At 36.6% G+C, this 16,185-nt stretch overlaps 1 protein-coding gene across 1 annotated transcript; it reads right to left on the reverse strand.

Annotated features, from left to right (window-relative positions):
* Positions 1-342: 342 nt before the first annotated feature.
* SLC25A32 (solute carrier family 25 member 32) lies at positions 343-16,167 on the reverse strand. The gene is made up of 7 exons (XM_008001275.3): positions 16,009-16,167; positions 8,862-9,012; positions 6,123-6,208; positions 4,523-4,683; positions 3,304-3,417; positions 2,895-3,040; positions 343-1,912 (listed from the first exon to the last, which is right to left on the reverse strand). The coding sequence occupies exons 1-7, from the start codon at positions 16,160-16,162 to the stop codon at positions 1,777-1,779; spliced, it is 948 nt and encodes a 315-aa protein (XP_007999466.1). The 5' UTR covers positions 16,163-16,167; the 3' UTR covers positions 343-1,776.
* Between the last annotated feature and the right edge of the window lie 18 nt (positions 16,168-16,185).

Genomic DNA, 16,185 nt, shown 5'->3' on the forward strand with positions numbered 1-16,185 from the left:
AACCATAATACCTAAGATAGCAACACTATTCCGCAAATTCTGCTGTAGTTTTATTTATAGCTTTAAATACCTGAAATTATATTATGCATATATTTCCTTTTCTGTCCCTTACACCAAGATGAAAATTGCCTGAGGGCAGGAATATTGTCTGGCTTATTTGCTATATCCTCAGTGCTTGGTGACATACCTGGCAAAGAGCAGGAACTGAGTGACTATTTGTTGTTGAATGACTGAAATTGAGTTCTCTTCTCTCAGAACTCTTACCAGGCTTTGTAAGATATTCCTTACATGTTCTTAATCTATAGCTGTAATTATTTAATGCATTTATCACACAAGCTTGTATGCTCTCAGAGGACAAGAATTATGTTTTATTCATTTGGGAGTACATAGGTTTTTAAATAATGGTGCTGTCTTAAACACCAAATATCAACTGCAGTTCATTTTTTCCATATGGGGACTAATATCAAGATTTCATATGAATTATAATATAATCCAGAAGTATGAAAAAATACATCACATTTAACTGATAAAGCATTCATCTGCATGTTACAAGATATTACAGTAAATACAACTAAGTACTTATCATTTTCTCTTTACTTTAAACACAATGCCACTTCCAAAATTTAAAAAAATAGACCTATTTTTAAAGAACTACTTTAAGATGGCTTTGAAAACAATACTGTTTTATTTACAACAAATAGATGGTAGTGCAACAGCACTCGTGGATGTTTATGATAAATAAAAATACCAGTATTCTGGCATCCTTTGGGAACAGGCCCTTTTATATTTATAGATGTCTACAATGACTCATAAAAGTAAAAATCAATAAAGGCTATTAATTTGTATTTCAACCTGAATTTGAGAAACCAATGAAAATCATTCATTTGGGATCTAGATCCATATATCTGAAAACTAAAGTATAAAGTTTCTCATTTCCATTCACTTTGTCGACAAACACATGCCAAACATTTCAGCATCTGTAAAAGGTGATTTAGCATCTGTAATAAGTGATTTATAACTATATATGCTAAAAAAGGTTGACACAGCTGGATCCTAGAAGCTCAGACTTTATAAATTTACAATAAAGTATTTATGCCAAAAAACAAGAAATTGATCTAGGATTTTATTTTAAACTATGGAAGTCTCTGGGGAAAAAAAAATAGCAATGGAATGACAATAGATGTCAGATATTTCTCTGAGAAGTATATAGTTTCTCCATTTTCACTAGGTAGTGCATCCCAATTGAATTAAAACTAAAGCATATTTACAGTGGATTTTTTCTCACTAAAATTTCCCAATTCTAAAATGGTCTGGATTTGGGCAACACCTTATTCAGTAAATCCTTAATTCACCTTGAGACATACAAAGACATTCTTTTAAGGAGCCATTTTCTTGGTATTGCACGAAGGTTAACTTTAAAGCAATCCAGGCAATTAAGTTCACAAAAAGAAGTACATTCATCTAATCCATTTAGCAAATGTTGCGAATCAGGTTCCACCAATAAAACGCAGAAATCTGTGAAACTCTATACTTCGTGTCAGTTTTAGCACTGTGTTGATGGCAGCCATTTCAGGCAGAGGTACCCAAGTTCCATATATATGGGGAAGGCAAAAAGCAGAAATACATTGCGGAAGACTTAGCAGTTCTCTGGCTTCTGATGACTATAGACCAATTTCGAATATGAGCCACGTTTCTATGCAGAATTCTTTTATGCCTTAAACACAAAAGAGCTTGCTGCTGCCTTGGGCAGATATACTGGAATTGTCCTCTTTTAGCTTACTTTCTCTTTTCTCTAAGGTCAAGTAAAAAATGTGAGACGTTTTCATATACCACAAAGGTAATACAGCAGGCTGGAGTCACTCTAATCAAATTAGGAGCAATTCCCTTGTAAAATCCACCGATGCCTTCTTTCCTTTAGAGGGAAAAATAGATAATGCTTAATTTTCTATAGTGCTAGCTTGAAAACATGAAAGTTTTAACTGACACAAGACATGGAGCAAGCAGCAGTCAAACCTCACTCTGATTTAAGTTCATGTTTTCAATGTCCTAAAGTAATGTAGTTTATAAGGGATTTATAGGGATTTACATTCCTTTTATGGATGGACTGAGGAAGAGAGGGTCGGAACATCTCAAAACTGAACTAAAAAGTCCTTTCAATTAGCTATCTTTCAAATGTTTTTAAACGTATGAACAGGCAGGAGCTTTAATTGACCTAATGTAGGCATTAAAAAACCTCATAGCTTGGATAAGTGCTAGCCAACAGCACATATAAAGCATATATAAATATAAAATACAGCACATATAAAGATAAAACTTTATTCCCTTAATGTCAATAATATGTCCTAGAAATTTGTCACTTAGGTGTTCATTAAATATTTCTTGAATTGAATTAAATTTAAACATCCTAAATGTTCTGCTCTGTTCTTTTAGAATTAAAGGGAAATATGGTGATGTCTGCCTATAATAATTTAATCTCATACTGAAGAACAAACCATCTCTTTCCTATATGGAAACAAGTATTTGTAAAAGTTATGGTGCCAGTAGCAGGTGTGGAGCCTTCTTGGATGTATTAAGCTAGCTTATGACTTCTTATATTCAACACCATTCAGATATTTTATAACACCTAAATTTTATTTTCCAAAACATTTTCACACATTTAATTTGATTCTTATAACAACCTATTAGCCTAGAAAGTCTTATTTTACAAATGAAGAAATTAAGCCTCAGAGAGATTAAGGCCATGGTCACATACATAATAATTGGGAAAGCAGGGACCACCATCATGTGTTTACCACAGCAAACTGGCCTTTGCTATAAAACTAGTATCAACAGGATGGTCTAAGATATGCAAGGTACCTTATCAAAACAATTTTTGATATAGCGCATGCTCTCACCTCCATGTCTTTGTGATTACATCTATTACACCACTGTAAAACATGTGTTGATCCTGAAGACGAGCTCTTACGACTTGATATGGGTATGTTGCTGCGACAGCAAATATTTTGGATAGTGCTGCAACAGATATATATTCTACTGTGCTCTAAAATGGCAACACAAAACAGTTTTTTTCTTTAGACAGGATTTCTTTTAAAATACAGAAGTAAAAATTATATAGAAAAAACATTTAAATGGATCTTTAAGGGATTCTATTTTTGACATTTGTGTAGCATCAGCCTATAAATATTTAACTATAAATCAGTGGCAGAGCCAGTACTCATTATCATAGCACTACCACCAAGGTAAGCATGACCTATTAAATACCCATAAAAGGAAATGATATCATTTTTACAAGAATCATCTTACCAACTGGGCTTCTGGTAATCTATTGATATGCTGGTTGTACTTCAACTTCAGCAATTCATACGCCATAAACTGAAGGGCACCGTGTGATGTTCCAAACAGCCCAGGAACAAATCCCTATAAGGGAACGATTTTTAAAAAGCAAAACAACGTATGTTTGAAGAACAATATATTTAAGTAAAATGCTTTCTCTTCTCTCTCATTACAGCACTTTAAGCAAATTCATTTAATTTTGTACAAGTCACATTTTTAAAATATTGGGTTAAAAACTTGTAGTAATATAAAGAAACGGGTAGTATTCTCTTCTACTTTATTTTTAGAGGTTTGGATGTTCATATATTAGTTTTTCTTTAAATAGTATACATATAAAGAAGACCCACACTGTCAAGATTTGAGGTGTGAGTAGGAAATTAAATTCTGGAACGTTAAGAAACTAAAGGTAATGGTAAATCAATGAACTGTGCATAGGTATTCTGAAAGAATAAAGCAGAAAGTGATGAAAAGACACAAAATTGAGTAATATATTTACAAAATTCTTGCCCACAGGTCAGTGAAATCCTATCAGCCTTAAAATGATTTTAAAAGCTATTACTCAATTCTTGAAAAACAAACTGAAATTCAACGTGTCTAATTTTGATTTTAAACTACATATGCTTAAAAATTTCTTTATGGGGTAAGCAATAGATGGGAATAGAAGGTAGAAAAGGGGAAAATAAAAAGGAGCTACAAAATCAGAAAACAGATTTGACACTAGGAAGAAATTTTTAAAATATTACAACAGGCAAAAGGTTGGGTTTGTGTTATTTTTTAATTTATGTAAGATTTGAGATGAATTTAAAAACTCAATAAAATAAGATCCTGTTAGGACTGCTACTGTCTTCTCCAGACTACATTATCCCAGGTTCCCAAGAGACCACAGCTTCCAAGGAATGGAGTAAGGAATGAGTGACCTGGTTGTGTAACTTATCAAATAGATACTTGACAAAGTTTTAGACAGATCTCATGCCCACCAACGTCATGATGATACATCCTATGTTAATGGGGACAAACAGCTTAAAGTACAATTTCAGTATTATTAACTATATTTCGGTTTTCATTAAATTGTTTCTTGCTTAAGTTTGGCTTCTTTTCAGGACTTACTATAGGTCATTCAGAACTAAGACAACAGAGCCCATGGAAATTGCCATTTTCAGTTATTTAAAATATATTGATAATTTGTTACCTTATATAATCCACGCACACCTTCATACTTATATATTTTCACAAGTGTATCAAACATTCCTTTATACTGTCGGTGTGGGGAGTTAATAACAGCATCATACTGTAACATAAGGCGAGTTTTTGTTACCCATAATGGGTTTGTAATGCAGAGGGTCATGGCTCCTAAAATGAGATTTCAATAAGATTATTCAGCATACAGATACTTTCGCACTTATGACAACCCAAATTAAAAACAGTACATTTATGTAAAAAAATAAAAAAATAAAAAAAAAAAAAGATAATGCATAGGACCATATCTGAAATTGTGAAATGTAGTCTCTGAGGCACAGTCTTAGGGTCAAAGGGTAGACGTCATTTTTGGTAGTCATAAAAAGTTCCTCATGCAGTTAGTGAGAGGTAAATTAAAAGGGACATGGAAATGTGAAATGCTTTCCCTTTGAAGCGTAAGGATAGCAAAAATGTCTTGACTCCTAAACAACGTGGCCTGGTGCAGAGAACGGATGGTAGGCAGATACAGACCTCAGGTGTAGCACATGGTATAATCCGAGAGGGGTTTAAGATAGGCAAAAAGGACTAGGAATCTGGCACCCCAATAATCTGTGCATGTGACATATATATCTACCCCAGCTTTATCACAATCTTTCTCAAATCCAAAGTAACTACTATGCCTCAAAAATTAAATAATTATGTAATACAGTAAGTCACATTTTACATCCTTTATAGAGTGACAATTTTTTAAAAAATTCATCTGGTTAAGTTTTTCATTTGCCAGGTTTCCTAAGCAGTCCTTTATTCAACAAATATTTGGTCCTGTTATGACTCAGGTTTTTGCTAGTGGCTATTTATTCAAAAATGACTAAGTTAGTTTCTGACTAATCAAACATTAAGAAATCAAGGTATTAAAGTAGGAGTTATAAAGACTTATGGCTCTTACTGTTTTTTTCTTCTGGATAGTATACATAAGTGAGGCGATTAAACAAGGCTACTAAATTGTATAATTTGAAAACTAAAATTATACTTTAAAGAAACACTATACCAAATCATTTTAAACCATTAGGGATTCATAACTTTTCTAAACTTTACCACTCTGTTGTAAGTAAAATTCTTGAAATCTGCACAGAGTAATCATAAGAATTTCTTCTAAGAAATTCCATGTAACAGCTGGGCGTGGTGGCTCACGCCTGTAATCCCAACACTTTGGGAGGCCAGAGCGGGCGTATCACGAGGTCAAGAGATCAAGACCATTCTGGCCAACATGGTGAAACCCCATCTCTACTAAAAATACAAAAAATTAGCTGGGCTTGGTGGCGCGTGCCTGTAGTCCCAGCTACTCGGGAGGCTGAGGCAGAAGAATTGCTTGAAACTGGAAGGCAGAGGTTGCGGTGAGCCAAGATAACGCCACTGCACTCCGGCGTGGGCAACAAGAGCAAAACTCCGTCTCAAAACAAACAAACAAACAAAAAAAGAAATTCCATATAACTGATTTAACACGGTTAGATGGGCATATTTAAACTCAGGTGTTCAATGAAAAAAAATCAAAAACAGAAACTGAAAAATTAAGTTTGGAAGGTGACATTTTTATATTTCACACATTGCCTTACCAGCTTCAGCAGCTGAGACAAGGTATTCTGTTGCCTCTAACCGTTCAGCTCTTCCTTCTGTCTTATATGACTTGATGGCATTGTAACTAAAAGAATTAAAATGCGAGCAGTTTAATTTGAACAGGTGTCACAAAGCCCGTTTTAAAGTGTATGTAACTCAACAGCATTACCCCAAAAGCAAAAGTCAATGCATAATGCAACCACAAAATGAGACCTTTTTCAAGAATGAATTTGCTGGAAGTGGTTTGCCTCAAGATTATACCACCCCTCCCTCTCAAATGAATATGGCTAGCAATACAAACGTAAAATATTTTAATCAGACACTCATCAATTAATCTCAAAAGATATGAAAACTGGGAGGAGGTGAGAGTACAGTAGTGGTACACAGACTGGTCATAAAAGACAAAAGGGACCAAAGAAGGAGTACCTAACAAATATATACTGAGCACCTGTGTTCAGGTACTATCATCAGCTTTCTAATAGATGATAAAAAGATAAACATGTGATGAATTTTTCTTAACAAATTAATAAGGACTATTAAGTGGCACACAAAAAATCATAATAAAAGACAACACAGACAATAGAAGAAATTCAGGAATTATGACTGAGATAACAGAAAGCTTTGTGTAGGAGGTAGTATTGAGACAGGCACAGTTTCAACAGGGAAAAAGATAAGCATGGTGAAAAGTAATAAGGGTGGGTGGGAAGACGGAAAACTGGCCACACTTGAGTGGTAGACTGAGATTTGCATTTTATTTGGTAGAATATACCCATTAAATGTTTCAGAGTAAGGGAGTCAAATCGGCCTATTTCCTTTAATGCCAATTTCTACTCTTCACTTCGATGACGATCTCAAGTGAACACATTCTTTTTTGCTTTTTGTTTCAGAGATAGAGTCTCATTCTATTACCCAGACTGGAGTGCAGTGACACAATCATAGCTCACTGTAACCTTGAATTCCTAGGCTCAAGCAGTCCTCCTGCCTCAGCCTCCCAATGAGCTAAGACTACAGGCATGCAGCATCATGATGCCAAACTAATTCTTTTTTAAATTTTTTGAAGAGATGGGGGTCTCACTATGTTGCCCAGGCGGGTCTTAAACTCCCAGACTCATGTGATCCTCTCACCTTGGCCTCCTAAAGTGCTAGGATTACAGGTGTGAGCCACTGCACCTGGCCCAAGAAATTCTCATTGTGAAAATTTTATATGGCTTGTCCTTAGAAACTGTCTTGGAGAATCTATACAACTCGAATTCATAAAGTATGTGTGTGTGTGTGTATATATACATATATATGTGTCAAGGGGTGTGTGTGTATAGTTTCACACATACACACCACTCTAAAGAGAAGAAAAAGAGAAAAAATATTTAAACAATTTTAAGGCTGAATTTTATTTTGCTTTCACTTAAAAGTTACTTTAAGATTGGTTTGGATACTGCCATAAACATATGGGAGATCAAGCAAAATACATGACACAAAGAAGACAAAGGCAAATACACTAGATAGATATTGATGTTTTCCTAACAATGAAACCTATTGAAGCAAAGAAAAGCTTCCTTATTCATGGTTTCAGTTTCACGGATCAGAGGCACGCTCATAGCAGCGCATGTTCCTGCAATACAGTGTGATGATGCTTTGTGACAACGCTCTTGTTCACTAAATAACCTGAATGTGCCTGCCACAGGAACTTTCCATGGCTTCTTCAGGAGGCAGGTGACAGCAGTTATTTTAAACGGTGATGACATCTGACTGGTGAAGGAGTAAGGAAAGGAATGAGCTGGGAAGATGATAGGGCAGATCAAACAAGAAGAAACAATTTGCCTCAAACCCTTTCGGCCATGCACTGGCTTTTGCTTTCTGTTCCCAACAGGGATTTCCTATGGTACGTATTCATATGAGGACCCCAAGGTCTATCCTCTCCTGCTTTTCCACCTTCATCATAAACAAATGTATTTTTGTAAGCCATCTCAAATATTTTGGGAATCTGGCTGAGGATAAACAAGTAATTAATGATGCTTCAGTATTTATAAATGTTCTGTTTGGGGCACTCTGCAACTAATCTCTGATAAATGGAGAAAATAACATAGTTATTTAAACAATCTTTCTTTATCAAAACTGAATACCAAAGAGGGCTGAAATCTACAGGATTCATTTTGGACAACAGCTGCAGGCTCTTCCAGTCTCTACAACACTTTCCAAAACCACTAATAAATAACAAACCGACTGATTCAACTTTTTCTAATCTAGTGATACTTTGACTCTATTAGAAATGCTCAAGAGTATGCACTGATATGGCCAAAACACCTAATAAAACACCAAAGGGGCCCTACAATTTCATTGCGAATTATCTGGAGTTGGCTGTTTTTCAAATGGCTTTAACTAAAAGCTCTCTTAATATGTATTTAGCTTATAAAAGTAATCAGATAAACATTTCATCTTCCTGAATTCACCCCACAGAAGCACAGAAATGGTTTCTGTAAGAGTATTACTCCACCTCATGTCTTAGCATTTTTCCTATTAAGAACTTTCTTCCAGATCAAATGGCTTATTAGCCATTATCAGAGGCATCTGATAATCAAACTAATCAAACTAACTAATAAGCCATTTTGTTCTTTCTGATCCTTCCAATTCAGAGATATTGATTAAATGACTCATCTTATTTCATCATGTGACATGTAAAAATCACTAAAAACAAAAATTCCTTTTTATTTAATATTGTAAAATCTCCCAAATCTACTCACAAGAAAAAGTAGAGTCCCCAGGATAAACCTGCACCCCACACATTTGGGGTTACTCCTTGATAAAGTCCCCGTAGTCCATCAAGTTTCCAAATAGTAGTCAAGCAATGTAAAATTCCATTATATTTCGGTCTCAGTTCCAATCCATCGCTCACTGCATTAAGGGATATACAAAGTCAGGTAAGAACAAAGTTCTAGCTCTGTATCACATATAAACACAGATACTACACAATCAGTTATGTAAGGAGATAAACTTAGAAGAAAAACTTTTTTTAGGTAGAAAAATTATTTTCCAGGCTTATATATTTATTACATATATTTATATAAATACATACATACATATATATTTTTTGCGACAGAGTCCCACTCTATTGCCCAGGCTGGAGTGCAGTGGCACGATCTTGGCTCACCACAACCTCCACTTCCCAGGTTCAAGCAATCCTCCTGCCTCAGCTCCCCTAGTAGCTGGGATTACAGGTACGCACAACCATGCCCAGCTAATTTCTGTATTTTTTTTTTTGGTAGAGACGGGGTTTCACCATGTTGGCCAGCCTGGTCTCAAACCCCAGACCTCAGGTGATCCACCTGCCTCGGTCTTCCAAAGTGCTGGGATTATAGGCGTGAGCCACCATGCCCAGCCCAGGCTTTAATATTTTAAAACTACTACATTCATGAATTTATTCAAGTGTTTATTGGGGGCATACCAAGCACTCAAATAATATTTTAGGAAATATTAGATTAGTTCTTAAATAATCCGAAAGTCTCTTAGGTAACTAGGTGTAGACACCTAGGTTTTGTTTTTGCTCCAAGGTTAAGGATTTGAATGTTAAAAAATATTACTCAAAAAATAAACTAGCTAGAAGCCTCAATTATATCGAGTGCTAGCAAGACCTGAGGAGCGGCAGGAAAGAAAATGCAGAGGATGAGGTAAACTTTTTTTCCTGGAAATTCTTTTTATCCTCCCCACCAACATACGTCAAAATCCAAGTAGAAAGTAGAAAAGTATTTCACTTGAACACATCCAAAATTGAACTAGTTTTCCCCATCCCTTCCGAAGCTGCTCTTAACTCAAGTGTTCCATATAGCTCAACAAACGTTATCATCATCTACATAGACGCCCACGCCAGATACCTGGGGACTATCCATGAACCCTCCTCCCTCCCATCCCTTTTTATCAAATAACGAGTCTTTTTAATTCTATATCACAAATTTCTCTTGCACCTGTCTACGTCTCAGTTCACACTGCCATCATCCTACTTTGAGATACCATCCGTTTTCAACTAGCATCATCAGCATTTAAAGTAGTCTTCTTGCCAATTTTGTAAAAAATATAATCTAGATTATAAATCTGGCACTTTTTCATTTCACCTCTCTGTAGGAAACAGCACATTCAAAATAGGGTAACTCTAGGGCATGAGGGATAGTTAAAAGGACTATTTACAAAGGTATGCGCAGGTTGTAGAAAACCACAAGGAATAATACAGTATCAATTATTTCTTTACTGTTTTGAAAAATCAATTATATGAGTATTAAGTATCTCAGTAATCGGCAACGGCACTCTACATCATACAAACCATTCTACATTATACTATAGTATATCCAAACTTGTAATTTTACTATATATAATTTTGTATACAGCTTTGTTTTCCACTCAAGATTATTTGTAAGCATTCCCCCTTGTTACTCAATAGATTCCCCCAAATAAGATTTTAACATATGACATTATGGCTTTCCATCTTATAGATATCCCATAATTTACAGTCATTCCTCCATCTGACATATGAATTTTTTTTTTTTTTGGCCATTACAAAAAGTCCTCTAAAGAACATTCTGTACAACAATCTGCATGAACACTTATTATTGCCTTAGAATCAGCTGTTAGAAACAGAACTGATATGGGTCAATAGGTATAAACTTAAGTTACAAATACATACTGAACCTGCCTTCCAGAAAGTTTATACAAATTACACCCCACTAGCCATATGAGCATCCCCGGTTCAATGTCCCCTTGCCACTACCTCACTGTGTATAATCCAGCCTGGCAAAGAAGAATCACTATTTACCATTGCCAGGCAAAGGGGGAAAAGTCAATTTCTTTCATCATTAACCCGGCAATGTTATAGCATGAAGGGAGATTACAGTACATCAGGTTTTGTCAGAAGACCTGGGTTTGATAGGTAACTTCCCTAATTCGCTACATCATCTTACCCTTTCTGAGCTTCAGCATCCTCACTTATAAAATGGGGTAAGTCATGTACCTCACAGGGTTGAGGTTTATATACGACAAGTTTAAAGGCAGGCAGCAGAATGACAGGCTCTTGAGAAATGTTTTCCTGTGTAGTTTATATTCTTTCTGATGCTTCCCCTGGATTCTGTGTGTCTCATTCTTCTGTATAGATGCCTTTTTCTAAGAACTTTCCATTTTCCTCTCGATAATAAACTCACAATACCATTTCTCTCTTGAGGTAAAAAGCAAAACCAACCATAAAAACACTACCTGTTCTTTTCATAGGTATAAACCAATGCTGAGTTATAATCTCCCCAACATAAAATTAAAATTGTTATATAGATGAAATACAGTAAATTTTTTCAGTCTAAATCAGGGGTCCCCAACTCCCGGTACCAATCCAAGGCCTGTTAAGAATTGGGTCGCACAGCAGGAGGTGAGCTAGGTGGGCGGGGTACGGGTGAAGCTTCACTTGTACTTACAGCTGCTCCCCATCGCTTGCATTACTGCCTGAACTCTGCCTCCTGTCCGATCAGTGGTGGTATTAGGTTCTTACAGAATCTTGAACCCTATTGCGAACTGCGCATGCAAGGGATCTAGGCTGCACACTCCTTATGCGAATTTATTGCCTGATGATCTGAGGTGGAACAGTTTCATCCTGAAATCACCCATACCTCCTTCACCCTCATTCGTTGAAAAATTGTCTTCCATGAATCAGTCCCTGGTGCCAAAATGGTTGGGGACCACTGGCTTAAATGACCTCATGACTATTTTTAAAACATTTGCCGCTAATGAATTAGCATGTAGATCTAAGTACCTATCAAATAGCTTACAATGGTCTATCATAGCACTAAAAAATGCCAATGGACACTAGCTGAAGATAAAAAGTTTAGTGCACAGAAAGGAGCCAAGACAGGACACTAATTTTAAATTCATTTTCAAAGAAAGACAATATAATGACTTTTTAAAAATTACCATCTAGCACTATCACCCTAACACAACCCGTTTAATTTGTGGGATGTTAGTTTTACCCCTCCTTTCCTCTGTGACAGCTCTGTGACAATTAAGAGTTTGTCTCTTTTAATAAAATTAATCTCCCCCCAACCTGTGCTCTATATTGGTATCTTTAAAATTGCAGATGAATCAAGAAACCAATTGAACAGACAGCTAGTATCTTTTCTTTAAAATCAGACTGGAATTGAAAACAAATATAAATGACAGTACAAGTAGTAAGGATAAGTAATGTTTCATGAAACTTGTGTTTCAGTAATGTTTGTGTGTGTATGTGTATGCACTGGATAGCAAAGGTAAAATTTATTTCCTACTAAGTGTTTTGGTCAAAAAAGCTTGTTCTGGATCCTGCTTCTTCAGACAAACCCCCTTAGTTAGATACCTTACTCCTTATCCTCCTGCCTCCATTTCCCAATATCTTCCTTGATTTCAGTTCTTTCCCATTAGTATTTAAAAGACTTAAGTTTCTCCTAAGTATTTCCTCTTTGATCCCAGTGCCTCCTCATCAGTTAAGTGTCTGCAATGAGAAAACCAGCCCCTCCCCCTCCCAATCTCAGCAGGGACTCTCTCATCCCCACTGCAATCTGGTTTGAGCTTCACCAATTACTGCAAGCGCTCTAATTAAGAACCTTCAAAGGCACTCTGGAGTCCTCTCTTTCTTAAGAACCCCTTAATACACCTGATATTGTGTAAAGCCCTCTCTTCTTACACTATCTTGAATGTCCTCTTGCTTCTTTGCCAATAAATTTCCTGGGCCCCCTTTTCTCTGCCCACCCTTAAACGCTGATTTATAGGCACAATTTCCACCAAACAGGGGTGGTGTCTTAACCATTAAGCGGGTTCAACTGCCAGCCCTGTGCTACTAGTCCTGATGTCTCATTCCTAACATCCTGCCCTACTGAGGGTTGCGGTCTTACTGCCAGTTTCCATTTTTACATGGCATAAAAGATAACGTCAATCTGGCAGCTTAACTTTCTGGAATCATTCTTTATTTTCATCTCTAGCATTTTAATTTACCCTTTAGCTATACCAAACTACCCACTCATGGTTTCAAACTAACAGCATATGTTATGGAAACAGACTTTCTGAGCTTGACTCCTAGTTCTAGCAATTACTTTGCAACCCTAAGTCACTTGATTACTCTCTGCCTGAGTTTTTCCATAAGATAGGAAAAATAGTAGAACCTAACTCTAAAAATCATAAAGGCTTAAATGAGTTAGTACATATAAAGCTCTTAGAATTATGCCTGACATATTGCAAGCACTCAATAAGTACTAGCTTATTTACGCTACTGGGTTTTGTGATACCACATACTTATACAACTTTACTCTGCACTACTGTCACTGAATTTTACATTTGGTACCTTAATATTTTGGATGTAGTCATACTCTCTATATTCTTCACAAGAGCTCACACATATCTTTAACTTGCAGATTAGGCTTTTGGGTATTTAAGAAAATTATTATTTTTATATCTCATTCACATTCTTTATTGGGACTCTCTCATCATTCTTGAGGGTTTAAAATTACATAGTAAAGTTAAAAGGAGCCTGAACAATCATCCAATCCAATCTTTCCACCTAATACAAGAGTATCTTTTAACTTTTGTCATCCAACTACTATCTGAACCACTTCTGGTCATCATCAATTTCATTTCTGAGCACTACCACGCTGCCAAACCAAAATCTGCTTTCCTGTAATTTCCACTCAACCTGTGTGTGACCTTAGGATCAACCCACAATAAGGCAGCCCCCTTTCCCACATGGAAGTTCTCTAAATATCTTGAGTTTTTTTTTCTCTCCTGAGCTAAACTAGTTCCTCCAGTCATTTTTCATATGAAATAATTTCTAATCTTTCTACCACTCTGGACACCTCTGAGTTCCAATTTATACTTGAACTCACAGAAAAATTCCAGGTTTGGTTTAACAGCACATGCATTCAGAATTAACCCCCATATCCTGTCTTCATTAGATTTTAATTTTATTAAATGAGTTTAATTACAAGGAAGCATAAAAACTACAGTATGTTATTCAGCATTGATGCTGATAATCAATAAATTTTTATTTCTGTTATTTATCTTCTTAAATTTTCCTCCTTTCTATCATCATTTCAGAGCTACACTGTGAGCTTTATTATTACAAAGTCCTGCTTCCACTCCTAGATTTAGGCCTCCAATCCAATCTCAATCCTTTTATCTGTCACCTCAGCCCCACTAGTCTCCCAATACTCTTCCCAATTCATCAAGACTGTTAATCTTCTCAGGTACCAAGAATTCCTTTTCCTCAGGAATGATACGCTTCAAAGCACTATCTAAATTCATCAGGCCAACCACGCTATTCTTCAATGATGACTTCGACTATCACCTCTTCTGCTCCTAGATAAAATGCTACTGAAGAGAGACACTAAGTCATACAGGCCTGAACCTGCAGCCAAGTCTAAAATTCTTGTAATGTTCAAACCATTGTAGAACAGGGACTTATAGTGGTAGTATGGTGAGGGGTTAAGTGCCAGAGGGTTCCAGAGTTAGATTACCTGGGTTTAAATCCCAGATCCATCTTTACAAACTTGTGACTTGGGTAAGTTAGTCAATTTCTGTTATCCTCACCTGTATAGCAGGGATCATAAACTCACAGGATTGTTCCTGTGAATAGATTTACAGGGTAATAAATGAGATAATGCATCTAAAGCATAGTTCACTGCCTTGCTCCTAGTAAACATTCGATAAAGATTACTTGTCAATAATCATTTGTGCATGCATCATAAAACTTCATGAAATTATATGCCTTTGTGTTTTTTCTAGAGATAATACTCCATAATTTTCGATGATTTTCTTTCATAGAACGGCTTCTTGCTTCCTCCAGCTGTCAAAATATTAGCCTTTCTATGGGAAACCCCAAGCCCCAATCTTCCATTGAACCTTACAGATACATATGGCCATCAGCATTGTAGAATTTTCTTGACGGTTTATGGGTATTTATATTTTGTATTCGTATTTCTTGATTTTATGTTGTCTAGAATTACCTTTTATACGACTAAGTCTAACGACTCCAATTAAATTCTAAGTTCCCTGAAGGCAAGAACTTTATTAGATACTTCTGTAGCCCACACAGCAGTCTACAGACATTAAGACAATATAAATCAAGTGAACTGAATTACCTAATGCTAAGATAAACAACTTCCGTAGATTTAATTCTCAAAGCAGAACTTAACTTGTAACAACTTTATTTGGAAACTATTTTCTGCAATTTCAGTTATCAAAGATCATCTCTGAAACTCTTTTTCCAGACTTCAGTGTCGAGTTTAACTTCTAAAATGCTTTATTTCAACATACTCAATTCATCTAATACACTTAAAATAGTATTTCGATTCTAGCAACCTATTCTTTCACAGGACCTTGTACCATTCTATAACCGCCAAAAATCAAACATTCAAGAGAATTCTATTCCAAATCTCCCAACCATTCGCTGAAGATTACGTCCTATCCCAATACTAGTCGAGCTGCCAAACCACGTGGGTATGCTAAGATTTCAAAGTTCCTCTAAGAGTGAATGATTTGCACGTGTGAGGACTAAACCTTAAAATGTGACCATCTCTTCTTTATTTTACAAATCAGGCTTTGAATCCCATCTTCTCTGCCAATGAGGATGTTTTTTCTCAGACTTCTCTACATACACGCCCCCTCCCTTAGTCTTGAGGAGCGTGGAAGAACGATCGCAGCCGACCCCTCTACAGAGCAAGCACCATTTCCTCAAATCTAGTTCAGGTGAGCCAAGGCGGACAGCACCCCCTTCACCGCTCCTCCTCCTCCTAGAACGGAAAAGGCGGAGGAGATTCAGGCCTCCTTTTGAATCTTTACCACCCAGTTCGGGCTGACAGTAAGAGGATGCAGCCCGGTGTCTGGGCGGGCTCTTACCGGCGAAGCGGATCTTCACGAGGTCGAGCGGGTGCAGCGCAAGGTTGGATAAGACGCCGCCGCTCACGCCCGCTACCAGATTCTCATACCGGACGTGGCGGAATACCGTGCTCCACGCCGAAGACCCGGACGCCGAATGGCCCTGGCCCGTCATAGGCTCGGGGCCCACCGACACCA

The sequence above is a fragment of the Chlorocebus sabaeus genome, chromosome 8 (assembly GCF_047675955.1).
Source record: "Chlorocebus sabaeus isolate Y175 chromosome 8, mChlSab1.0.hap1, whole genome shotgun sequence".
Taxonomy (NCBI): Eukaryota; Metazoa; Chordata; class Mammalia; order Primates; family Cercopithecidae; genus Chlorocebus; species Chlorocebus sabaeus.

Excerpts from the sequence above, each read along its gene's own strand:
- SLC25A32 (XM_008001275.3), bottom strand. The coding sequence starts at position 16,162 with ATGACGGGCCAGGGCCATTCGGCGTCCGGGTCTTCGGCGTGGAGCACG. Across the intron at positions 4,684-6,122 it reads TGTCTCAGCTGCTGAAGCTG|GAGCCATGACCCTCTGCATT; the intron begins GTAAGGCAATGT and ends ATCTCATTTTAG. Across the intron at positions 3,418-4,522 it reads GTGTGCGTGGATTATATAAG|GGATTTGTTCCTGGGCTGTT; the intron begins GTAACAAATTAT and ends GTTCCCTTATAG.